General features: G+C 34.8%; 1 protein-coding gene across 1 annotated transcript in view; it reads right to left on the bottom strand.

Moving 5' to 3' along the window:
* Positions 1 to 1889: 1889 nt before the first annotated feature.
* The window catches only part of LOC149572186 (ethanolamine-phosphate cytidylyltransferase-like), a 90278-nt gene continuing 65641 nt past the window's right edge, over positions 1890 to 26526 (bottom strand). The window contains exons 7-9 of the mRNA XM_089813452.1: positions 25963 to 26028; positions 25693 to 25815; positions 1890 to 2449 (exon numbers count right to left, since the gene is read on the bottom strand). Coding sequence (XP_089669578.1) covers positions 2378 to 2449; positions 25693 to 25815; positions 25963 to 26028 — 261 coding nt within the window. The 3' untranslated portion in view covers positions 1890 to 2377. The remainder of the gene's footprint in view (positions 2450 to 25692; positions 25816 to 25962; positions 26029 to 26526) is intronic.

Raw genomic sequence — 26526 nt, 5'->3', positions numbered from 1 at the left:
TATGGGTACAATATTCGTCTATCAATATAAGTACCCAGAACCGAAACTTTGTTAATATACGCGGGTTTATGACAAGCATTTATATTGATCGGAGAATAATGCAAGTATCTGGAGCAAAATGGCCTTCACTGTACTTACAGACCCAATGGATTTGATAGATCAACCTTCTTGACTAATATTAGTAAAAGATCCGATACACTTTCAAACCCAATATGATTTTGCAGTATCACTTCATTTCATGATTTACTAGTTATATTTATTTCTTTCACATCACCATCACTTTAGTACGCAGCTGCCAAATCAAGGGGCATGGTCAAAATGAACGAAATGTGTTAATATGGCTCTTTAGTTTTGACAAATGGATTCCATGCTAATCAGGGAGAAGTTTTTATCGAACATTAGTCCTAGAACATAAATATAGATCCGATGATGTTTTAAGTCGATATTATATTTATTTAATTAGTGGTAAACCATTGGAGGAAAAGAATGTATAATGTTCTGAAGGGCCGATATCTCCATCGAACTAGATTTATTTTACCAAAATTGAGTTTATTGCTTTTTCGTTCTGGGGCACAAGCAAAGAGTCGCCGCAGTTTATGCAACATTTTCTAAAACGGACATGGCTACTTCTCCTAGAAGACTCACCCGCTCAATAAAGGATATGGAAAACAATATTGTAGATTCAGTTCGTTTTCGTCTTAGGTTTCGAGATCAATACCTGAGGTGGCACCAATCGGATTGGAACGCCCCCTGTATGAAGTTTTATTAATAACGAAGGATATCAAACCAAGTTACTTCATTGACGATCAAAGACATTTTCAGTCTATAATGATATGCGTTGGGAGCTGTTTTCTGACCCAATGTTTCAGCAACTTCTTGATCTCACCTCTTGTTATCGAAATGATGGATCAAGGAGTTTGATTCAAAATACACAGATTTATCCAGAATCCCCTAACACACTTCATTGATGATATTAGTTCAATTAACCCCACACTGCTCAACTAAGTTCATTGATGATATTGGCACAATTGCCCCAACAATACTATGCTTAGTATTGGATCATAATTTTGCATTAGAAACTAAATACAAGAAAATATTCAATGGTTGTGCATGTTTAAATAATTAAGGTAACATATAATTTAACATTTTTTAATAATGATATTAAAAATTGTATATTTAAAGTTCTTAGTGTTGATTATGAGTATTCATAACCGAATCAAGTAATCACTCAGATCCACACAAAAAAAGAACATTGCGTTTGTCACTTCAGCACAACAGTCAATACGAGTTCATATAATAGCCAGTCTTAACATCCCGGCTTTTTTAACACCTCAAAAAAAAGCATGTCAATATTATTGGGTGTGAAATCCCCACAGTTCCCTTCAATCCTTCTATAAAGACTTTCACTTTAAGCGTATTCTGTAATATGCATCCTTATATGTTGTAACCAAACCTGAAAGACGTAATAATTTACAGTGCTCTGCCCGTGGATGTAGTCATTAAAGGTGTGTTCTGTGTTCTCTGTGCATTTATTTGTTTTCTTAAATTCTAAATGTATTTATTATTTGTTTATCTACTTTTAATTCTCAACAATTTGAATCAGAGAAATTAGTCATGAACAAATTCGGGAAAGACATCTGGATCAGTCATAGCCAACCCGTGAAACTGTTAGATTATGGGAATATAGGTTGATTTGGAAGATTAACATCATCGTGCATGGAGCAAATGATCAAAGAACCCATGGTTGCATAGTGGAGCTTTTTTGTGGGTTTTGTAACCAATTGTCGTGGCATCGTGACTTTTCAACACGTGACACAGATCATACCAATTATGCATATAGTTGAGAACTTCAGAGAATTCCATAGATTTCATCTATTAGTAGCAGACACTTCCAACGCAATTGGACAATTTTTTTACCAGAAAAAATTTTAAGGTTAATCTGAACAAATTCATCTATCTCTAGATGCAAACTTTGATCAAAATCCACTACTAGGTCCCCCATAGTGTAAGACATTATATATGATACAAAATTAACTTTCAACTCTGCACAGCTTTTCCGGAAGGAATGAAAATACAATGCCAACTACAACTATTCCATACCGTTAGGACTTGGGAGCCCCAATGCTTAAAAATCATGCGGAGCTTCTTCAAGACAAGGATTGAGATCAACCAAATTGTTACTGAGGATAGTAACTGCCGATTCTTTTAGGTTAATTGGAAAAATTTGAATATAACCAAGTTTAACTATGTAGATCAAACTTCCCATGGCCCCAAAATGTTTTACTAATAAGGTGTAAAACAAATGGGCAAAAGGTTACAAGCCGTCTCAGTAGTGCACGGTAGTATAGGAACGAGCTAGGATGGTGATAAACAATACTTAATCACTGTCAACATACGTTTTGCCTTCATAGTATTTCTTCTCACTTTCAACCTTCTTCTCATTTCGCTTCTGCACACAAGAACAATTCCTTCAAAACCAAACACGGAATAATGGAAGTAAAAACTAGTAACACATATCCTTACAATCATAATCAGCAGTAAACAAAATTACAGTTGTTGGTAAACTGGTGGTATAAACAACAGAGATTTGTGCAACCAGCTTTTTTATGTGGATTATGATTAATCATTTTTCAGGTTATCTATATTACAATATATTGTTCCAGATTAGCTCTAGAGAAAGTCGCACAATAAATTGATGATCTGGTTTAATTAGCTTCTTACCTGTCAGAAAGCAAAGCCATTGCCTAGAGATTCAAATATACAAATTGAAAAAATGGAAATGTGCAAATATTTTCTTCTGGGTTTGACCATATAGATTTTTTTTCATTATGGACCGTATTTTCCCATTTCAGACCATGGTAATTTCATGGGTTTGAAGAAAATGCAACTTTTTCAAAAAAATCGTGAACCCATTTGCCACAAATCATTCCAATGTAATAAATTTCAAACTAGTTACTGCCATACAATTAATCTCCTACAAACTTACAAAGTACTACATGATTCAATAGCTTGTTTTGAGTAAGCCACAAAACCATTCATTGCAATTCATCTATGCTCGTTACTGAATAGAAAAGCTTTTCATTGAGAAAGTTGTTGGTCAATTAGGTATGACCGTTTAAAAAAAAAATTAGCTTCAATGGCAGGCTGAATAACAACTATCCATAGCTGTCAGTGCAAACTACACTCTTTTTAAGAGGATATTCACTCAACAGTAAGCTTACAGTATTAACAAAATATTGTGGGTTTTCACACAGAAATCTCATCTCCTAATAGGGTATGTCTAATCCAAGGTTGCATGGGTACGTGGGTACGGGAATGGGAACGGCTACGGGAGCGGGTACGGGTACGCATATTTTTCAAAATAGGGGACAGGGGTACGTGTGTAAGCCTAATTTTTTCTATATAATTAATATTTTATAGAAAATATAAAAATCAAAATATCTGTCATGAGTCGTGACATTGAGCATTCAAAACAAGAAATTTGAAAATATAAACCATAAGTCAAATATATATATATATATATATATGCTATTGCTGAATGTTTAAAGTATTTTTCATAATTGGGGACGGAGGTACTTGGGTATGTCAAACTTACTTAAAAATTACACTTTTATATTTATAAAAAATCTGATTTTATGAGTCATGACAATGGTTTTTCAAAACAAGAACAGTGATAGAGTTTGCAAATGTAATGTACTGTTTTCAGTTTCATATGTTTGAAATAATAATACATGATAAATGCTTAGATGCATAACAAAGAAGGCAGACTTTAAACATGAACAAGAAGATCCTAAACCATATGACAATGACATATTGCAAATGATAAACTTTTAACTTGAACAGTGATAAAGTTTATTGTTAATGAGTATCAAAGTTTCAAACTGATTTGGTATTGAATTAAGTTTGATAAACAACAAGCTAATACAAAAACAAAAAACCAAAAAAACAAAATCAGAATCTTAATCAAGGTCCTTAGCTATGATGCTCTCCACCGAGTACCCGGTACGTGGGTACGAGTACCAGGGGTGTGGGTACAAGTACCCATGCAACCTTGGTTTAATCAAGGCAAAAGCAATTAATGAACGAAAAACTGTATTTCAGCAGAGAAAACAATTAAGATAAAAGCTCGCCAATTTGACAATCACCAAGCAAGCCAGCATATTTTTGAAATTCATTATTCATTATCAACTGCCTAATCAGCTAGGGTCATCGGTCAGCAGGGTAATGTAGTGAAACCATTTTAGACTACAGTCATCCGGAAACAGGCACTGATAATGAAAGGATTAAAACACACATGAAAATCTGCAAAAACTACAGTGTAAACATAATAACAGCCAAACATAAGAACCCTGAAGGATGAATGTAATTGTGTTTATTAATTATCGTCCGCAGAAAATCAATTTGTTATTAATAAGAATTTTTTATTTTAATCTTGTTGATTTTATAATAACTATCAAAATTAAATTTATTAAATTGTTTTGGATACTCTAAATCTCCCCCGACTTATATCAGGTATTATCATCAGTAATATTGTCAATTTTCAAGTCTGCAGTAGTTTAATGTTTTTGGTAAAATATTTATTGATTTGCCTGGGTCAGGTTATCATACACAAACTCAGTAAAGAAAGTAAAAGGGATTTTGTCCTTTAATTTCTGTCATGACGGGCATCATCCTCAGGTTAAATGAACTGCAATTCATGCTCCAAACTAATCAGATAATAAAATATGCATTGTCCTATGTTTCCCTCCTCCTTGATTGGTGTCTCATTGATATCTTTTTTCCTGCAATTGGGGAACATGTCCCCTGACCATAATAACAAATCTCATTTCAGAATGGGACATAACAATCCACCCTTCCCAAGATTGCTGGTCCTCAAACAATCACAAACTAGGATACTTCAGAACTTTCCTTCAATTGATTGAATCTTTTTTGAAGATATCAAGTTCCCAAATTGGTCTTGGAATTATTATGAATCTCTGTAACGATGCAGTGTATTTTGTTAGCTGCCTCTCCATGCTAAGTGTTGTTGAACAACTTTTTCTTTTTTGTCTTCATACAATGTTGCTTGATAGTTCAGCTGTATATTTTATTTCTCTTGCCTTCAGTCAGCAAGTGCCTTTCCTTCCACTGGTTCGATGCTTCCAGCACTTCATACTCTTGAAACATTTCTACCTTCATTCTCCAGATTTAATAATGATTTAATCGTGTATGATGACTGCCTCAAGGAACCATGAATCGAATTGCCAAACCAGCGATTCAGGCGATTTCATGGTGATTCTCATTAATATGGATTAATGTGATTGCAACTTCACCCAAAGCGACAGTGTTTTTGAAGGCAGATGATTGTAAAGGGGAAGAGAAAAATTCACAGTTCATTTCCAAAATTCTCATTGAGGCCATAGAGATGGGCGGTAGTGAGAATGTAGTCCAAGTGATTACAGATAATGCAAAAAATTGTAGGGGTACAAGTGCTTTGGTTAAGGGCTGATAAGACCATATTTTTTGGATATCATCAATGTTACCCAGGGACGCATCCTCAATATATATTCAGTCGTCCCCATCCCGGAAACGTCTCGGAGACTTGGGGGCACCTAGGTGGACTTTGACTTTGGCTTCTAGAACAAATTAGTCTTTAGGTCTTAAAGTAATACAAATTTGTCATATGAATTGTGTTGGTTCTTATATTTTAGGGTTCTATTGTGTAAAAGTACATGCTTTATCCATGTTTTCATATAAATATTTTAAATTTCTCTTTATATTTTAATTTTCTCTATTGTTATATAACCGTCCCCCTCCGTCCCCAAAGTTGCCATCTCGAAAACCTGTCCCACTGTCCCTTGCTGTCCCCATCCCGGAAACTTGGGGGAACATAGGATATCATGCACCATACACTCCCTAAACTTGGCCATGCAACAAATTGGCACCCAAATAGATTGGGTGAAGCAAATATACCAAGAGGGAGAGGAGATACAAATGTTTGTGACAAACCACCACATCACAATCCATATTCAGATCATTCTCCAAGTTGGAGTTACGGAAGGTAAATTGTAATTAGTAAAATTCAATTGTTAGTTTGATTCGAATATATTTTATGTCATGTTCAATTATCACAGGTTCTCCTCAAAACCGTCAATCAACAATGAACCAACCTTAGAAAACATCTCTTATGCCTCCTTAAATAGGTAGCTTTGATCGTTTTTTTGCTTAAACATCCCCGTAGATCTTAGGATTTGATTAGATTCAACGAATCTATCCATCATTTTATCCTTCTACTCCTTTTTTGATACTTCTAGAAACTTCTCCTTAAATCCTTGCCTTTGATTGTATAACAACTCAATTCGTGCATTTCATACACCATCTCATCAATCCTTATCATCCACGCATTTTGACTAATCCAAAAATTCAACTATGTTGACCTCAAACTTGATTCCTTCACAAACTATAATTTTGTTGACACTCGGTCATTATTGTGTTCTTCTGCTCGGTCAACATTGTGTAGCTCAATCAATATTGTTTTGTCTCACTCGACTTTCACTGGCTCACTCGGTCTTCACTACGCCCGGTCACTACTACATTTTCTTCATCATCTTGCTTAGCCATAGCTAACACTTGACTAATGTTGTTTACTCGGCCAACTCTAGGTTCTTTAATCTTCTGCTTCATTAGACTAGTAAAATTGTCACTCAATTAAGCTTAGTGTTTTACTCAACGTCTTGTCTTCTCTTCTAAACATCAACTCAACTTCTTGTCTTCTCTACTAAACATCACCTCAATTGTTTGCTTCACTTCTTATTATGATTAAACAATACATTATCTTGTCAAAGACTAACTGATCAGGTGCCCATTGTAATTCCAACATACTTGCTCCTCTTTACTCAACAACTTCATTAGTTCATCTAGTTATCTCTCCTTTCAAATCCTCTTCATCAATCATTTGATATGGCACTCTACATTGTTAGTAAATAAGGTGTTGCAAGCAGAGCGGAAATAACCTTGAAGTTAGTAGATAAGGTGTTGCAAGCAGAGGAATTAACCTTGAAGAGAACTTCTTGGCTAAGTGTGCTTGAGATTGAGTTGTACTAAGATGGGAGACCTCTCAAAAAGTCTCTGTGCTTAAGCTCCATTGGCATCACCTAGATGCAATGAGTGTTAAGTGTCCCATTCATTCTTATGAGAGATGGGTTCATGCAAACCACTACTCATGATATGTGTGGATCAATAAATGTGATTATAAAACTACACAGTTGAATCCTAACAACAATATCCAATTAGTAGATGGCTTTAGGTGTTTTTTGGACACATGCACAAAAGATAAAAAGATATAGACATGACAAAGAAATAAATGGATATTCAGATGGGATATACGCTTGAATGCTTGCTCCATAAATAAGAAAGAGTTGAAAGCTTTTTTTTCACTCAAAATTTGTAGGTGTATATGGGATGATGTGCTATGGAGGAAAAAAAAAGTATTACCTAAAAATTTTAACCCACTATGTGCTCATCAACAATAATGTATAGAACAACTAATTTAACATGGAGAAATTAATTTTCTTATTTCTCAATTATGAACCAACTTTGATCAATTTTGATGTGAGATGGGCAAGTCAAAAAGTCTTTAAAAAACATGCAAAAAAAGAGTGATGCCTCCAAGGACATCAAAGAAAAATTGTCAATAAAGTGCCAATTGTTTATTGGTGCAACTTTGTCGGTAAGAATGTCCATTTATCTATATATAATTGACATAGTTCATCCGTGAATACAAGTTAAATGAGATGAAATACATCAAATTTGAAATATTTTATCTAGATATTGTGAGAATGTTGTTTCTTTATCAATTTATATTGATATTTTTTGATCTTGAATACAATTTAAACTAGAAACATCTATATATTATGAAATGTAGATAACATGGAGAAACAAGATTCTTATTACTCAATTATGACCCAACATTGATCAATTTTGATGTGAGATGGGCAAGTCAAAAAGTCCTAAAAGACATGCAAAGAAAGAATGATGCCTCCAAGGACATCAAAGACAAATTGTCAATAAAGTGCCAATTATTTATTGGTGCAACTTTGTCGGTAAGAATGTGCATTTATCTATATATAATTGACATGGCTCCTCCATAAATACAAGTTAAATGAGATGCAATACATCAATTTTGAAATATGTTATGGTTATTGAGAGAATGATGTTTCTTTATCAAATTATATTCATATTTTTAAATCTTTAATACAATTTAGTCAAGAAACATCTATATATTATGAAATATAGAAATTTCGTATGATTAAGATATTTATTGATAAGTTTTTACTTAATTAGCAATCTGACTCTAATGATTTCATGTACCAGTTTTGCCTTCAATTTTAATTAAGGTCTATGACAAAAGAAAAAGTTGAAAATTTTGTTAACTTTTTTCTATTTTTATATATTTTAAAATGTGATTAATGAAGGCTTACAAATTCCATTGGTTGTTTAGTGATTTTTTTCCCTAGAGAATAAGAGGAAGAACCAATATAAAATTAAGATATAATGATATAATAATATAATATTATTCATATTTTTAAATCTTTAATACAATTTAATCTAGAAACATCTATATATTATGAAATGAAGAAATTTTGTATGATTAAGATATTTATTGATAAGTTGTTACTTAATTAGCAATCTGACTCTAATGATTTCACGTACCAGTTTTGCCTTCAATTTTAATTAAGGTCTATGACAAGAAAAAGTTGAAAAGTTTGTTAACTTTTTTCTATTTTTATATATTTTAAAATGTGATTAATGAAGGCTTAAAAATTCCATTGGTTGTTTAGTGATTTTTTTTCCTAGAGAATAAGAGGAAGAACCAATATAAAATTAAGATATAATGATATAATAATATAATGTTGTAATAATATGAAGATACAATAATATAATAATTATAGTTTGACGTTAAATGATTTTTATGCAAGCAAAACAGCGAGGATTCAGATCATTTATTATTTAGCTGTCCATTTTCCCAAATATGTTGGGAATGGCTCAGACATATGTTAGGATGGTCAACGCCTTTGCCGAAATCATTTATTGACCTCCTCAAAGGATGGCCTACAAACTTAGTTCAGGGCATTTATAATAAACTTCGGAACATCTGCCCTTTCGTCCTGGCGTGGGAAATTTGGAAAGAAAGAAACAGACGTATTTTTTGAAACTCAGAACTGAAGCTAGAAGAATTAATATCTAGAATTGAAGCTAGCATAGTTGAAACAGCTAACTCCCATCTCAAAAACGCCGGAAAAGAAGAAGCCTCTTTCTCCATCTGGGATGGTCACATGAAAAAGAAGTGGCCAAACTTGATTAATCCTCCTCTTTTCTATGTTAAAAAAAGCAAGGAGGCTAGGGAAAGATGCAAATGGTCTCCCCCGCCAAAAGGATGGGCTAAGCTCAACTTTGACGGTGCTGCAAGAGGCAACCCAGGTACGACAGGTATTGGATGTATCATTTATGATGATACAGGTCATTGGATAGCCAAAAAAGCAATGTCAATACATCCTACTTCCAATAATCTGGCAGAATTAGAGGCTTTAGATCAAGGCCTACAGCTCTGTCATAAGTTAGGTCTTCTAAGAATTATCATAGAAGGTGACTCTCAGATCATCCTAAATGCAATTAGGAAACGTGTGACCCCGAATTGGGTCCTTAACTCTAAGCTAGAAGAAGTTCTTGTACTTCTAGATCGCTTTGTAGATTATCGGATTTGTCACATTTATAGAGAAGGCAATCAGAAGGCAGATCATTTAGCCGATGGTGTAAACTCTTTGGTTATCAAAGATGATTAAGATATTTATCAATCCAATGACAGAGGACAAGCATTCTAGTTTGAGGTCTTGAGTTCAAAGGTGTTGAATGATGCTAAATAGTATCTTACTCTGTTTATTTAACTATGCTCGAGCTTAACAACGTGCCCCCTGCTTTTTTGGTAGCCTTATTTATATGTTGTTTCTTGCGAGTCCCCTCTGCAAGTAATGGTGAGGTGTATGATCTTATACACCAAAGTGTTGCTTCAAACTCACATTCTTGGATGTAGATACTGTTAGGAAATTATCAGATTTCATTAATCTAGAAGTTTGAAGGATCTTATGATGGTTTGAATATATTTATCATGAAGTAAGAATTGTATTTCATGCAGGATTTTAGAAACATTTGGACATTTCCCAGGATTACCATTATCTTATTTAGATGTCTGTAGTTTTTTCACTAACCATGCTGATTGTGTAGTCTAGAAGGAAGGATGAGTGATTTACTTGGCAATGGGAGGAATATTGAGAACTATGGCATGACTGGTTCTGATATAATTGGGCACAGCTGTTTTCAAGCACTTATCAACGATTGTATCGATCCTTTTCAATCCCTTCCCGTTGTAATCATTGTATAGGTAGTTATTTGACTAGGGTATGCCCTTTTTATGATGTAATAATAAAAGATGATAGTCCTGGGCTAGACTGGAGGTTTTCTTCTCTGTTCTTTCCTACCAGTGCCCATTTGAACGAGGAAACGCTTATGTAAATTATTGATTTATATTAATAAATATAATCAAAGCCTTGGTCGTTTACTGATCAAAAAAAATTATAGTTTGAAGTTAAATGATTGTTTCTTTTCTTAAAGTGTTAAAAAGAAATATAAAAATATAATAACAAGAAAATAGTTAAACATAATAATAGAATCATATCTTAAAAAATAATATAATAATAATAATTAGAATGTCATGATAAAATAATTATCAATATAATAATAATTAGAATGTCATGATAAAATAATGATCAATTTAATATTAGTTACAGAATAATAGTATAATTTTAAAGTGGAATAATGAACATATATGATATCTTTGAGCTTGTTTTACTATATTTCTCTAAAGTAGGTATGCTAGTATTTAAATCTCTTAAATTGAGATATCACATGGATCTTATCGTTTATATCATTTACAACTAAATATTCTAATACGTGAAGTATATGTTTTCACAAACAAATTTAGCACAAAAAAAATCATGAGGTCCTCATCTTTATATTAGGGGGTTTAGAATTGCCCAAAAAAGGGGCTTTCAATTGTGTTTATACTTAATGCTAAACATTTGCACCAAGTACAATACAATGTATGTTAGAGTGGCCTAGTAAGAGAGCTAAGGTTTTATTTGTTGATGTAAAAGTTGAAGTATGTAATGGAAATGACTAAATTATGAAGGATGTAGATCCCTTGTGACATATGAATTATGTCGAATTATCTTAATGATGGGTCTAGTATAAATTAAGCTCCAAACGACCTTGGAATGGTGTCATTTTATACACGTCTTGGATACACAATTTTAATATAAAATTAAGATATAATGATATAATAATATAATATAATAATAATATGAAGATATAATAATATAATAATTATAGTTTGACGTTAAATGATTTTTTCTTTTCTTAAAGTGCTAAAAAGAAATATAAAAATATAATAACAAGAAAATAGTTAAAACTAATAATAGAATCATATCTTAAAAAATAATATTATAATAATAATTAGAATGTTGTGCTAAAATAATGATCAATTTAATATTAGTTACAAAATAATAATATAATTTTAAAGTGGAACAATGAACATATATGATATCTTTGGGCTTGTTTTACTATATTTCTCTAAAGTAGGTAATGCTAGTATTTAAATCTCTTAAATTGAGATATCACATGGATCTTATAGTTTGTATCATTTACAAATACATATTCTAATGAGTGAAGTATATGTTTTAACAAACAAATTTAGCACAAAAAAACATGAGGTCCTCACATTTATATTAGGGGGTTTAGAATTGCCCAAAAAAAGGGGCTTTCAATTGTGTTTAATACTGCTGGTGATCGGAAGAGAAGGCGCAAAGGGATTTCGCATGGCGCAGAGGGATTTCAAAGGTACAGAGAGATACGGATATATGTATTGATCATTTCGCAAGCGCAAAAGAAATTCGCAGGCGCATAGAGATATTCTTGTTCTAAGAGGCACCGGGATGCTCCAATTTGCTCAAGGTTATGCAACCATGGAGACCTCTCTCAGCAGATTTAATGTCGTGCTTAAATTTACCTTGTTTTTGCATTATTATTAGATGCTTCTCGATCTGATTGCTGGTCTGGATTTCTATTTTCAGTGGACTAATTGAAGGTTCCTGTGTTACAATTTGCCCCTGGAGATTCACTGCGTGGCTTTGGGTTTATTTCCCAGCTCGATTTGAAGGCTTTTGCAGATTTTTTGGCCTCCGACGGTTTTGGATTCGCTTAGTTGGACGCTGATATGTTGTGTTTTTGATGGTCCGATTGATCGTGGCTTTGATTGCTTTGATTGCTGGTCTGAAACACTCTACTATAGATCACAGCATCACTCTCAGGCATTTGATAGAGAAAGTTTGGGACACTCTGGGGAACGAGGCTTTTTGTTGTTTCGTGGACTTTAAAAAAGCTTTCGACACAGTGCCACGTAATAAACTATGGGATAGAATGGTAGAGCTGGATGTCCCTAAAGAACTTAGGTCAGCGGTTTACAGATTATATGAGCAGGTCAAAGCTAAAATCAGAATGACAGAAGGGATATCAGAAGATTTTGACAGCAACATCGAGGTTAAGCAAGGGTGTCCGCTTTCTCCAACGCTATTCGGGCTCTATATTGACAAGTTAGAAGAGTGGATAAACAAGACCAATGGTGAAGGGGTGCAGCTGGCCCACTTCGTGATAAGATTGCTCTTATATGCAGATGATCTCATAATTCTTGCTAGAACAGCTAAAGGTTTGAAAGAGCACTTGAAAGCTCTAGAATTTTTTTGTCATGAGGTAGGAATGCAAGTTAACACTAGCAAAACCAAAATTATGATCTTCTCACTAAAGAAGAATAGGGGCATACAAGACAAGTTTCTATTTGAAAATAGCCCCCTTGAGATTGTGGAAGAGTACAAATACTTGGGCATCGATTTTCATAACAAACTCAACTGGGATACTTGTAAATCGAAAAGGATAAAAGGGGGCTGGAAGGCGTTATACTCTTTACAAAACAAGTGCAGGAACGCAGAATTATGGGATTGGACGACCATGAAAACTCTGTTTGGTTTGCTGGTCACTCCGGTTATTCTATACGGATGTGAAGTGTGGGGCAGTAGTATGTCCAAACAGAAATGGTGGCAAGTAGAAAGAATTCAAAAACACTTTATCACATGCAATCTTAAAGTCAAGACCACAGTTCCGTATGAAATCCTTTTGGCGGAGGTAGGTTCCTTTCCATTAGAAGCCGTCGCATTGATCCGAATGCTAAGCTATTTAAAGAAAACCCAAGGTCTAGAAACACATCGTTGGCCCAAGTTGGTAATAGAGGAAAAACTTGTGAGGCGGAAAAGCACATGGATGAAACAAAATGACAAATGGATGCAAAAATGGGATATCAATATCCAAGCTTGCCCGGATAACATTAAAGAAATTAAAAAGTTTGTCAATGAAAAATTTTGCAATATTCTATGGACAAGACACATAGGGAGGAAAAAATCTTATTACATTAAAGAATTTAATCCCACTTCTAGTCATGATGAAAAGGCCTATATAAGGGCACCTATTAACTAGAAAGCAAAAATGTTGATGGCACAAATTAGAACTAGCTCACATCAGTTGCGATGTGAAACTGGTTGATGGCAAGTTCCAAAGGAAGAGTGGGCAAACAGAACATGTTTATTCTGCAATATGGGAACAGTGGAGACAGAGCAACACTTTGTCATGGAATGCTTGGCTTACAACGACATCAAATCTGATTATACAAAAATTCTGCAGAACAAGGATTTCAACTATTTATTTGAGGAAGATCAAGTGAAGAGAACAGCGGATTTGATTATCAAAATTCAGAGAAGAAGAGACAAGTTAACCAAAACTTTGCAACTGACTAGTTTGGCTCCTGACTCGGGAGGGCGATTGCATGGGTCCCATAGACTACTTTAGTCTCGTGGACGTCATTAAAATCTATCATAACATATCATATCATTTTTGAAATCGGCTTCAAAAACCCTACAATCTAGTTGAGATTGATACGGCAAATAAAGAGAGAGCCAAAAAGGGATCGAGAAGTATATCAGGTGGGAGATCGATCCTATTCTTTATTGTTGAGCATGCAAATCAAAATTTTCAGACATCTATCTGCAATAAGTAGAGGCTGGTTTGAAGCTTCCTAGTTCAAAATCGCTCTCATTCAAGTCTTTTTGGCAAACCCTACTCTAGGGTTTTATTTCTCAAGCATCAAAAGCCCTATATGACGTAGAGTGGGAAAAGGACTGGAAAGGTCAAGTGGTTCGACTCACAAAAGGGTTATGGATTTATTACCCCTGATGATGGTAGCAAAGACATTTTTGTTCACAAGACATTGATTCACTATAATGGATCTAGATCTCTGGCAGAAGGAGAATTGGTTGAGTTTTCTATTAAGCATGAACGAGGTGGTAGGACTAGAGCTTTTGATGTGCATGGGAAACCTTCGAGCCAAGCTCATCCTCCTCTTCTTCATCATCATGGTGGAAAAATAGGTGCAAGGGATTTCAACATATCATATGGCTCTGGCCATAGTGGACGAGGTGCAAAGAAGATAAAACATGGTCTCAAGACTACGAACCCCAAATCCAGCCAACTTTTGACATTTGTCATGGGCCACTTCAGCAGCCCATACCTATCTTTTCTAAAACTAGTGAGGAAATTGGACATTTCAACTACCAACTCCCTTCTTATATATCATGGCCAAATAATGTCTCCATTACCGATCGAAAAAATTTGTCTTATCCCAATAATATTGCACTTGGAGGGAAAAAAATTTGTGGGAAATCAGCCTGCCAAAACTTGGAAGGAAAAATTGGGGTCTACATCTTCAATAAGATCAACTGGTCCCAATAATAATCTGGATAGTTCAAATGCCACACCCACAAATGGTGATGCCCAACTTCTTGTGATTGAAGATGGACTTCTCGAACCACAGATCACTTACATGCTCGACACAGCAATCATTGGTAAGATTTGGTCCTTCCTCCCGATTGCAGATCTTCTTTCTTGGGCGAAGCGTTACTAGTACGGTGTTACTGATTTATTCTACATTGATCATGAGTCTTCTTTTCTTATTGCTATATTTGATTCTAAGCTTGCTCAAAATAATGTTCTTCGAATTAAGAGTTGGTTTTGTAAAGTGTTGGGAACATATACCATTGCTTGGTCTCCAAACTTCAAACCTTGTCATTCAACCTGTGATTTTATGCCATTTTGGATTGAGCTTCCTAGTTTACTAATGGAATATAGAGATCTACAAATTATTGAATTAATAGCAAATAAAATTTGGGTATTCATCCATCATGATCTAGTGCCTTTTGATGAACCATCTCTTTCTATAAGGTTTTGTACCTTACTAAATCTAAATAAACCATTACCTTCTTCCTTAATTATGTCATCTAAATATGGTTGATGGAACCAAACAATTATTATTCAAGGCGCACAAACTGTTATTAAGATGGCAAGTTGCTTGGGTCATTTTACTAATCAATGTCAAGATCCAAGTTGCTCTAATCTAATAGTTTGTAGTAACCATAACTCTGACCCACTGAAGTGCACTTTTAAGACACAATACGTTCCTTTTGCCCGTAATGATGCGTGTGTATCTCAAGCTAAACTGTCAAGTGACTCTTATCATTTCTCATTTGTAAATCCAGTTGTTTACCACTCACTAAAGGGTCGTTGTTCTACACAAGAAGATTAATCTCTCAGAGACTGTTCAGGTCCTAATAAATCTTTGTGCTCATTTTCGAGGAATTCTTTTCCTCTTATTTATGGCTTCCCCCAATTTAGGGTCCTTCTCCTCTGATTTTGCTAAAAACTTTGTTGTTTTTGACCCATCTTGTTTCTAAATGGAATACTCATCGAGATTAGTATATTAGTCTAGATCAATCTCTTTTCACGTCATTGAAATCTTCTAAACTTGCAATTACATATCCGACTACCAATGAAGAAGATGCTATTCATCCCTCTCAAATGGATGTTGTTGTTAATGAGCTCATTTTTTATGATCAACCTCTTTCTTTCTTGTCTAGATTAGAAGCTGCAATAGTTTCCCAAGGCCATTCATTGTCTTCTAAATATGCCCATTTTTTTAGCAATAGAGTGTAGTGTTCCAATTCCTCCCAAATTTTGTGACGAAGATAACATGCTCCATGACTCACATGAGGATTATGTACACTTTAAATTGGATCCCCCTTCACCTAGGTTGGAAGACTCAATGAGTGTTTTAGATCTTGGCTTGGGAGTCCAAAAGTCTCCTGCTCATGCAAATAGTTCTAGTTAGTCTAGGTCCCTCTTTGCTGATCCACTTTTTACTAATGTTAGTTTTGATTTCTCTCAAAAATTGTCTATGCTGCAATCCCCACTCTCATCATCTCCTATAACTAAGAAATCTTCTAAGCCTAGGGGTAGACCATCGAAAGCATCAAAAGCTAAAATAGAAGTTGATGCAGGGATCCAGTCAACTTTGGACGGTAATTTTCCTACCTCTAAAAGATCAACAAGGAGCGCCAAGAGTGCTCCTTGTCAGTTATGAAGATCCTCTCGTGGAATGTCAAGGACATTAATGCCCCTGACAAGCGTAATAGGATCAAGCAGTGTCTCAATTCTATCCAATGTGATCTAGTCTTGCTTCAGGAGACTAAGCTATCAACAAATAACTTTCAGAAATCTGTTGGACTTTGGTTTACGTGGAAGTCTTCACATGTTCCTAGCTTAGGTGCTTCTGGGGGCCTCGCTGTATTATGGAATCCAAAGACTATCAAGGCTCAACTTCTTCATCAAGGAACTAATTGGCAAATGTTAGCCATTCAACATTATGAGCTTTCATTCCATTTGATTAATGTTTATGGCCCTACCCCTACGTCTGATAAACAAAGTTTATGGCTTACTCTTACAGGCTTTATCCAGCAATCAGTAGGTGCCAAATTTATTATTGCTGGTGACTTTAATGCTATTCTTCATCCTAGGGACAAGTATGGAGGTATTATTCCCCCACCTAGAGTTATCCAGGACTTTAATGAATTTGTTAACAATAATGCTCTATTTGATGTTCCCCCACAAGCTGGGTCTTTCACTTGGACTAATAGAAGAGTTGGGTTCCTCCATAATGTAGTTAGATTGGATAGATTTTTGTGTTCACAATGTTGGAAATTGGCGAATTATTCTATCCAATTGGATATACTTCCATATTCAGAATCTGACCATTTCCCTATTCAATTGTCCATTCTTCCATCTGATTCTCCTCTTACTAGTTTTTCTAGACCATCTTTTTAAGTTTGAAAGTGTATGGTATCGTCATCCCCACTTTGACGGCCTCTTAAAACAATGGTGGAAGGATGCTCCACTAGAGCCAGGCACCAAAATGTTTCAATTTCACAAGAAAATGCAGTATGTTAAAGGGCTTATCAAGATTTGGAATAAACATGTTTTTAAAAATATTTTTGAGGAGAAAAAGGTGGTAGAAGAAAAACTAGCTGAGATTAATGAACATATTTTACTCCATGGTTTAAATGCTGATATGCATTCAAGACAGAAGAATTTGCAAGAGGAGTGGGCTGAATCATGTAAGCGAGAAGAAGAGTACTGGAGACAAAATCTAGAGAATTGTGGCTTCAACAAGGGGACCAGAACACTAAGTTTTTTCACACATCTACCAAACAAAAGAAGGCTAATAACACAATCTGTACAATTCATGACCACCTAGGAAACTTGATTTCTGACGCTAATGGCGTTCAAACTGAGAGTGTAAGGTTCTTCTCTAATCTTCTTTCCCCTCCACAGTAGGATCCCCCCTCTTCCCACCTTGTGGATGAGATCTTGGATTCCATTCCTTCTTTGATTGCGCAACAAGACAACTTGATTCTTATGGCCCATTTTACTCTCTCTAAGATTCATGGTGTAGTTTTTTCTATGCCTACCGACAAGGCTCTAGGCCCTAATGGGTTCACTCCATTATTTTTTCAAAAATGTTGGGATGTAATTTGTTTTGAATTGCTTGAGGCTCTTGAAGAATCCACAAAAAATGTCTCCATTTTGAAGAACTTTAATACCACCAATATTGCTCTCATCCCAAAGGTTAATAATCCCTATTCTTTTGCTGATTTCCGTCCTATTTCTTTATGTAACACTATCTATAAAATTATCACAAAGGCTATTTATTTGCGTCTTAAGCCCATTATTCCAAAAATTATATCATCAGAACAAGGGGGTTGTGTTCCTCGTCGAGAAACAACTAAAGGAGCTATTATAAACCATGAGACCCTTCATTCCATCAAAGAACATAATATTTCAGCCTTTGTTGTCAAATTAGATATCATGAAGGCTTACTATAAACTGAAGTTGGACTTTTCTTGTTCTAGTCCTTCATCAGTTTGGATTTTCTTCTAGGTGGTGTAAATGGATTAAAGCTTGAATTTCAAGTGCACATTTTTCTATTCTCATTAATGGTGCACCAACAGGTTTCTTTGCCTCTTCCCAAAGCGTTTGTCAAGGTGACCCTCTTTCTCCATTCTTGTTTATCATTATGGCGGAGGCCCTCAACAGACTTATTAACTCTTTTAATCAAAAAGGGTTGTGGAACGGTATCAATATTATTGGTACATCTTTGTCCATAACCCATTCTCTTTTTGCTGATGATACTTTACTATTTGGATCATCTACATATCAAGAAGCACAGAGTATGAAGAAAGCCATTGACCTATATACACAAGTTTCAGGTCAATGTATCAATGCAACTAAATCTAAAATTTATGTTTTCAATACATCCCAATTGGTTTCGCAAAGAAAAATTTGTCTTCTTGGTTTTTCCCCATGATCATTTACCTTCTACTTATCTTGGCGTTCCCTTTTTTATGGGATTAAAAAAACCCTCTTATTGGAAATCTGTGATTGATTGTATCAAGAGTAGAATTAGTGCTTGGAAGGTTCGCTGGTTATCCCTCTCGAGTAGAATTTTTCTTATCAAAATTGTTCTTTCTGCCATTCCTAACTATTACTTCTCCATTCTACAAGCCCCCAAAGGTATCATCTCTCAAATTGAAACTTTAATCTGCACCTTTCTTTGGTTAGATAATATGAATGGTCAGAAGAAAGTACTGCTAATTTCTATTCATGCCATGTCAACCTCCTATAGAACAGGAGGTGTTGGACTTCCCAACATTACCAATAGGAATAGGGCTTTTCGTGCTAAACTTGTTTGGAAAATGTATGAAAAACCCTCCGCCAAATGGTGTCACCTTTTGCAAGAGAAATATTTAGATTACTTGGAACCTTCCAAAGTTATTACTGTGCTAGATCCACCAAAGGGGTCTGTCATTTGGGATTTCATGATGGCCTCTCGAGAAGTTATTACTTCATTTATATCATGGCAAGTGAACAATGGGGATAGTGTTAATTTTTGGTTTGATTCGTGGAATGGGTTCCCCCCCTTGCCACTATTGATTCTCTAAAAGATTTTTCAAACATAGTGATTCAAGCTTGAGGGACATCCTTTTCTACTTATGTCTCAACTATTCATAGGTTCACAAGGCTAGTCATTTGGCAAGACCCCTCATCTCTTCCTATATCCCACAACCAGGCTACATCTTTCAAACAAGTACTAGCTGAAAGGAATGTCTTTATGTCTAATCATCCAAATTGCCTCTATTGAGTTCCAACTAAAGATGGTAAATACTCTATTAAACTAGGATACTTGGCTCTCCAACACAACCAGTATAATCAGACCACATATCGTGCTTTTGAATTCTGTTGGAATAGCTCAATTCTGCCAAATGCAGGATGCTTTGCATGACTTGCACTTAAGAACTGAATTTTAACTAGTGATCGTCTTCACAGATTTGAACATTTATGATCCCTTTAACTGTGTGCTCTGTTTGCAAGTTATAGAAACAACAGACCACCTCCTCTTAAACTGCCCCTTTGCCCAAGATTGTTGGCATTTTGTTATTGATAAGCTTAATTTTCATATGCCATTACCTAATTCTCTATGGGATTTATTCCAAGCATGGCCAATCCTATACTCTAAATCAATGTTTTCATGTTTTTGGAAGTGCATCCCTGCATCTCCAATTCTGTAGTATGGGCAATTTGGTGGGAAAGAAACAAGAAAATTTTTAGACAAACGTCATCTCCAATTCCTCAATTTTTGGAAGCATTAGAGAGATCAATTGTTGAGCTTGTTAGTGCTTCAGTAAGTAAATATAAGGGTAAACATGTTTTTTTCTCCTTGGGATGGCTATATTATTCAGCGGTGGAAGGGTTTACTTTTCCCTCATCTTCCTGCTCCATTGTGCCCATCCAAGATTCCTCTTATCCGAGCACAAACCAAGTGGATTCCTCCAAGTGAGGGTTATTTCAAACTCAATTTTGATGGGGCCTCTAGAGTAAATCCAGGCAACTCTGGCTATGGCATAGTCATTAGACATTTTAAAGGTCATGTGATTGCAGCAAAAGCATATTCTCTCCCTCAGTGTACTAATAACAAAGCTGAGGCCTTGGCATTGCTTTTTGGTTTGGAACTTGCAAAACCACTTGCTATATCTAAGCTACATGTTGAAGGGGATTCATCAATTATTATTAATGCATGTAATAAATGTCATGTATATAATTGGTCCATTCAGTATATATTGCATCAAGTATGGTCTCTTCTAGACTCAATCTTTGAATGTTACATCATGCATACTTATAGATAAGGCAATCTTTTAGCTGACTGTCTGGCTAATTTGGGTACTGAAGAGGTTTATATTAACTCTTTACTTTCCCCACTTAACCTCCTTGATCTCCCCAACTTGGTTAATATTATGACAAAAGAATATGTTTAGAATTAGCTTGAGTCCTCTTTTTTTATTTGATAGTAAACAATGACCTCTCTTTGATTTCACATGTTTTTTCTTTTATGGATCTCACTTGTTCTTTTGAGATTCTATATGCAAGTCAAGGTCTTGGATTACACCTGCATCAGATGGCTTTCTAATATCATGGTCTTAATTGAAGTTTTGGATGTAGATTAGTAATGGTAATCTTTGTGACATTTTTCGCTGGGCTCTGGGTCTTGTCTCTGGCACCAATCAATGAATTGTATTCAAATGAGTTTTGGGCTCTTTGTAATTACTATATTCTCAATCTAAGAATCTATAGGACAAGATTCATTAGTGTTGATAGATATTCTCTCTTGATGCAGTATTTCTTCTTCTACATCCCTTTTTTGTATCAGGCGATGACCGGAGTTTTTCTTTTCTGGTTCTTTTCTCTGGAAGCTCTTTTGAACCAATTATTATTAATATAAATATAATGTTTTGCCAAAAAAAAAAGTGTTTAATACTTAATGCTAAAGATTTGCACCAAATACAATGCAATGTATGTTAGAGTGACCTAGTAAGAGAGCTAAGGTTTTATTTGTTGATGTAAAGGTTGAAGTATGAAATGGAATGACTAAATTATGAAGGATGTAGATCCCTTGTCACATATGAATTATGTTGAATTATCTTAATGATGGGTCTAGTATAGCTTAAGCTCCAAATGATCTTGGAATGGTGTCATTTTATACACGTCTTGGATACACAATTTTGATGTTTTGACATTGAAAACAATAAAAATAAACTAGTTAGAGGTAAGTTGATTTGGCCCAAGAATTTTTTTTTTTGAAAAAATAATATAAGTATTATTCCTCAACCAGTATTTTCATTTAAAATACTAAAAAAAATCTTTAATTTAACTACAATTTTGAAAGTATTTTCACTTAAACTATATAAAAATATAATCTCCAACTAGAAAAATGATATTGTTTGATTTACTGATGAAGGGTGCTCCCCTTAATACCATAAACACATAGCAGAAAACAAAGAAACAACAACAATAGGCGAGAACAAAAATATGGGATTTCTATTACCACCATAAATGCGGAATTATAAAATTTTGAAATACAATATGCAAACTCACATGGGCATCTTCATTACAATTGCAAGACAGAGCTACGAACTATCACCCAAAGGTATCCTAGACAATTTGCGTGTCTTTCTTATATAGGCAATTTTATGCCACATAGGAAGTTTCTAGACATCAAATACTAACCCTTGAGTGCAACCACCCTATAAATACATATAGAGTTGGCCCAATACAATCTTCACATTTATTTTTAAAATTTTAGTTGGCCCAACTTTGGGAGACCATAACTTGTGAACCGTTGACCCAATTGGCTATTATAAACCCATTCTGGAATCGTCAACTTCTGATCGAAAGGACTTTAATTATGCAAGCTCTAATCAGCCTCATTTTGGAGCCCATCCAAAGCCGTTAAGGCCTTCACAACTAAGCCTAAATTTTTTATACAAAATTTTCATACCAAAATTCTGCAATAACTTCACAAATACTCATAATATGGAACTGAGCCTCATTTGGATGGCTGATATATCCAAAGTGAATCTCCACCTTTGAAATTAGGGGATTTCAAGCTTGTATGACCGACTTACTAAGTAGCAAGCCTCCATAGACAACATCTCTGCATTGAGACGACCCTTATTAAAGAAATATTTTTGGATGATGCAAGATTGCTCTTACACTCGAGATGCTCTGCATCAAATTTAATTTCACGTGTTCTAAATAGATGCAACATTCAAACTTTCTCAACAACTATTTTTGAACACGTGTTCTAAAGGTGTTGAGAAAGTTTGAATGTGCATTACGAACCTAGAACAAGCATCTTTATGTCATTCTGTGGCAATTCATAAGTGCTAGGTTGGTTTTGAGTTGATTTGGGTCTTTTATGAAAGATTTGGTGAATATGGTTGCATCAAGATGTCATCCTGCTATAACAGACCTATGTCATGATTGGAACTGTATAGCAGAGCTGTTCATATTAATATCAGTCCACTTACAATGAATTGGAGGTGTAGTTTTAGGGGTGTACAGTGTAAACCCAATTTAGATCATTGGCGAATGTGGTCTACAGTTAGAAAAGCATTGGCAGACATGCTTGAACCACTATCTTAGCAGCCCTTTTTTTATTCAATGTCAAAGCTGCAAGAGTCAACTCCCAACACAGCTTTCAAGGTTTGTCTTGTTAGTATTTCATATGAATGTTAATTCATGTATTAGCACTCCTGTGTGAATGAATATCTTCCAAAGAAAATGTAACACTATGCCTATAATGTGTACACCAATAATTTATGTCAGGCTTGAATAATAGTAGTGTAATTCAATTTTAAAGGTGGACTATTGTTACTGTTATTGTTGTTGTGGACAATGAATTCCAAATTGTGTTCTTGGGTGTATTTCAATTTTGTATTTTATTATTTTAATATTACATGCATATAGACAATGAATTTTGAATAATGAATGCACATGGAGTTTGACTACTGAAATGATGTATGTTAAGGTTCTATGATGTTTGAATGGCATGCTTTATATCCATGTTTTCGTATGAATGTAATGTATCTATGCAAATTTCCCTATAAATTTTATATTTTACCTCTATTTATATACCTGCCCCATTTGAAGTTGCCTTGCCATCCTCAAACTCGGCAAAAAATATTGTTGTCATGAAAATTCGTCCCACCTGTCAACTACTGTCCATGTCCTAGAAACTTGGGGCAACACTATTCATCTGTGATTCCCAATGCAAAGGATATTGTAAGAAGATCCTCTGCATTGTAATGATTTCCTTCTAACGCCCTACAATAATATGAGAGGGGAAATTTCTTTGGATATTGTTTATGGTTGGTAAATTACATTAGAATGCATCCAACATATTATAGCTTCGCCCCGAAAGCTAGCTGGATCACAACTCTGATACCACTTGTAATGTCCCCTTTTTAGTTATAATTTCAAGCTCTTTTGCAAAATTGATTATTGATTAGTATTTCTGATTTGTAAATTATTGATTAAATATTAAATAATTGTTGTCAATATTTTATTTATTACTTTATATTAGTGTAACACGGGGCACATCCTCCCCCCCCCCCCCCCAAAACTGGGCCGTCTCGGGCGGTGCCACTTAGAGCGCCACCGCCGTCGGAGATGACAAGACTGGGAACACATCCCCCCCAAAACTCGGCCATCTCGGGGGGATGACGTCTCGGCATTTCAGGCGGCGCCACTTAGAGCGCCACCGCCGCCAAAGACGGCGAGACGGCTAGAGGTCTCCGAGTGTGGGGGTGCAAGGGGATGCCAAGGAGTCTCCTTCATTGATTTGACATTTTGATTTGGACTCTTGGAGACTTGTAGTTTTTGTTTGCATTATATACTTATTTTGATATCATGATTCATGGCACATGATACTTATTGTAATCATCTTTATGTCACGACTCATATGATCATTGATTACTATCAAATAGTAGAATCTAGATACTCATACTATTGATCTGAAGGCTGAAATATAGAGTCTAGACTAATATTTATTATTTGCTGGTGTTCAATGTTCATTGTTTGTTTGTCATTTGATCATGAGTCATGATGTTCCAACTGAAAACTTCAATGCAATGTTCAATGTTTAAGTTTTTTACATCTTTGTATCTTGTATTGTATAATTGTAGTGCATCTTTTCATAACTAGCATTTTAAGTACCATATGTATAGTATATACACCCCTGTTCCTTCCGCCACCCCCCCCATCCCCCGCCACCGTCCCCCTGCCATCCCCAAATCAAGGCCCCTCTATCCCCCCATCTCAAAAACTTGTCCCCCCGTCTCCCAGGGCAGTGTAACTATGCTTTATATAATCCGAAATTTATTCAGACTTATATCAGGTATTAATTTCTGTAGCATTGTTTTTTTTTTGGCAAGTCTACAAAAGAATTAATTAATCTGCCTGATTGAGGAACTTTCATCACAAACTCTGTAAAAAAAATTAAAGGGATTTTCCATAGTTACATTTTGTCATGAGGGCCTTCATCCTTTGAATTTCTAAGATGAGGAGCTTCCTCCTCAAGCGAAACATAATTCCATGCTCCGGAGAAATAATAACCAGATAATAAAAGATGTCTCTAAATATATTTACCAGTTCTCCTTGTGTGTCCTCTTATACATCTTTTTTCATCAATTATTCAAGATTCTTCACATGCCCCGTGATCCTTAATAAATTAAACTTTAATTATGTATTTTATAAATTGTTGTATTTTATTTTTTATTATTTATATTTAATTTATTACAAACCTATCTCAGAAAGGAATTACTATTTGGTCAAACAGTTCTCTATCAGAATATTGTGTAATAATACAGTCCAGTACAATGCTGAGTTTATTTAAATTACAGATTACACATAAATTGAAGGTTCTGTAGGAATGTCCATACCGTTCTTAGAATCATATTTGAAAATGATAGCAATTATCCTAGCAAAGGCTAAACTTCTGATTCTAACAAAGACGATGTTCATCATGCCATAAACAAACATAATAAAGCTTACCTCACCGACCTATTTAATTACAGTGAAGCAAGTTGCAAAAGATGAGAACACTAGACAAATAGATCATTTCTAATAATATCATACTTTTGTAATGCCTCATGCAACAACTAAGCGAACACAAAAATACACAAAAAATTATTACCATGCAATGGATAAGTGGATGCACAAATGATATGATTGCTAAATAAAACAAAGAACAGATGAAGGGTTAGAAAATAAAACCTTGTAGGCTTCATGATTAGCAACAATCCTTCTAATAATTGATGAAGTTGTTATGTCTCTAGGACTTTCTACAATCTTAAAAATTTCCATGGCCTTGGGAGCTTTATACGGATCAACGTCTCCCTGCACCAAATGTTTTCAAACTTCTATTCAGGAGAGCTACATTTCTACTAAAAAAATTAGACAATGAACATCTATGCCATAAAATGAGCATACTGATTTTACATAATCAAATTATTTAAACATGTTTACAAATCATAAGGAACTTACGTGTGACAAATAATTGCTTTCAGCAACAGTTCCATGAACAACTATCGAGATATTGAATGTTGTTATCTGTTCAAATCAGAACTGAAACTATAAGAAACTGGAATTTGAAATAATTTGTTTATAGGGAAAGCATTAGAATAATATGTTACATTTTGACCTTGTGTACCAAGTACTTTTTAGAATAGAAGCTATAGATTTCAGAACATCATCTCAACCATCATTACTTGATTACAACCACAACTGACAAAAAGGTGATAGGCAAACATTTGCAAGTATGGCATATATAAAACACGGTACAAAAAAAATCAAGGCAAAATCACCAATAGAACTGGCAAGAAATGATATAACCACATTAAGAAGCCTTAATGCATAGAACATAACTCAAGAATATTAAACATACCCATCTGAGGTATGTAGTTATGAAGGTACATTTGTTTGATGCCATACCAAATGCAGCATATATGTAAATAAATAAAGAATAGGTATGAAGAAAATGGACTTGTCCTACAGCCAATATGCATGTACAAAATGGTGAGAAATTAAGGTTCAGTAGGCATGGTCTGG

This window comes from Cupressus sempervirens, chromosome 2 (genome assembly GCF_028749045.1).
Source record: "Cupressus sempervirens isolate cs-2001-9-10 chromosome 2, ASM2874904v1, whole genome shotgun sequence".
NCBI classification, from domain to species: Eukaryota; Viridiplantae; Streptophyta; class Pinopsida; order Cupressales; family Cupressaceae; genus Cupressus; species Cupressus sempervirens.
This window is presented reverse-complemented; position numbering and strand designations above follow the sequence as displayed.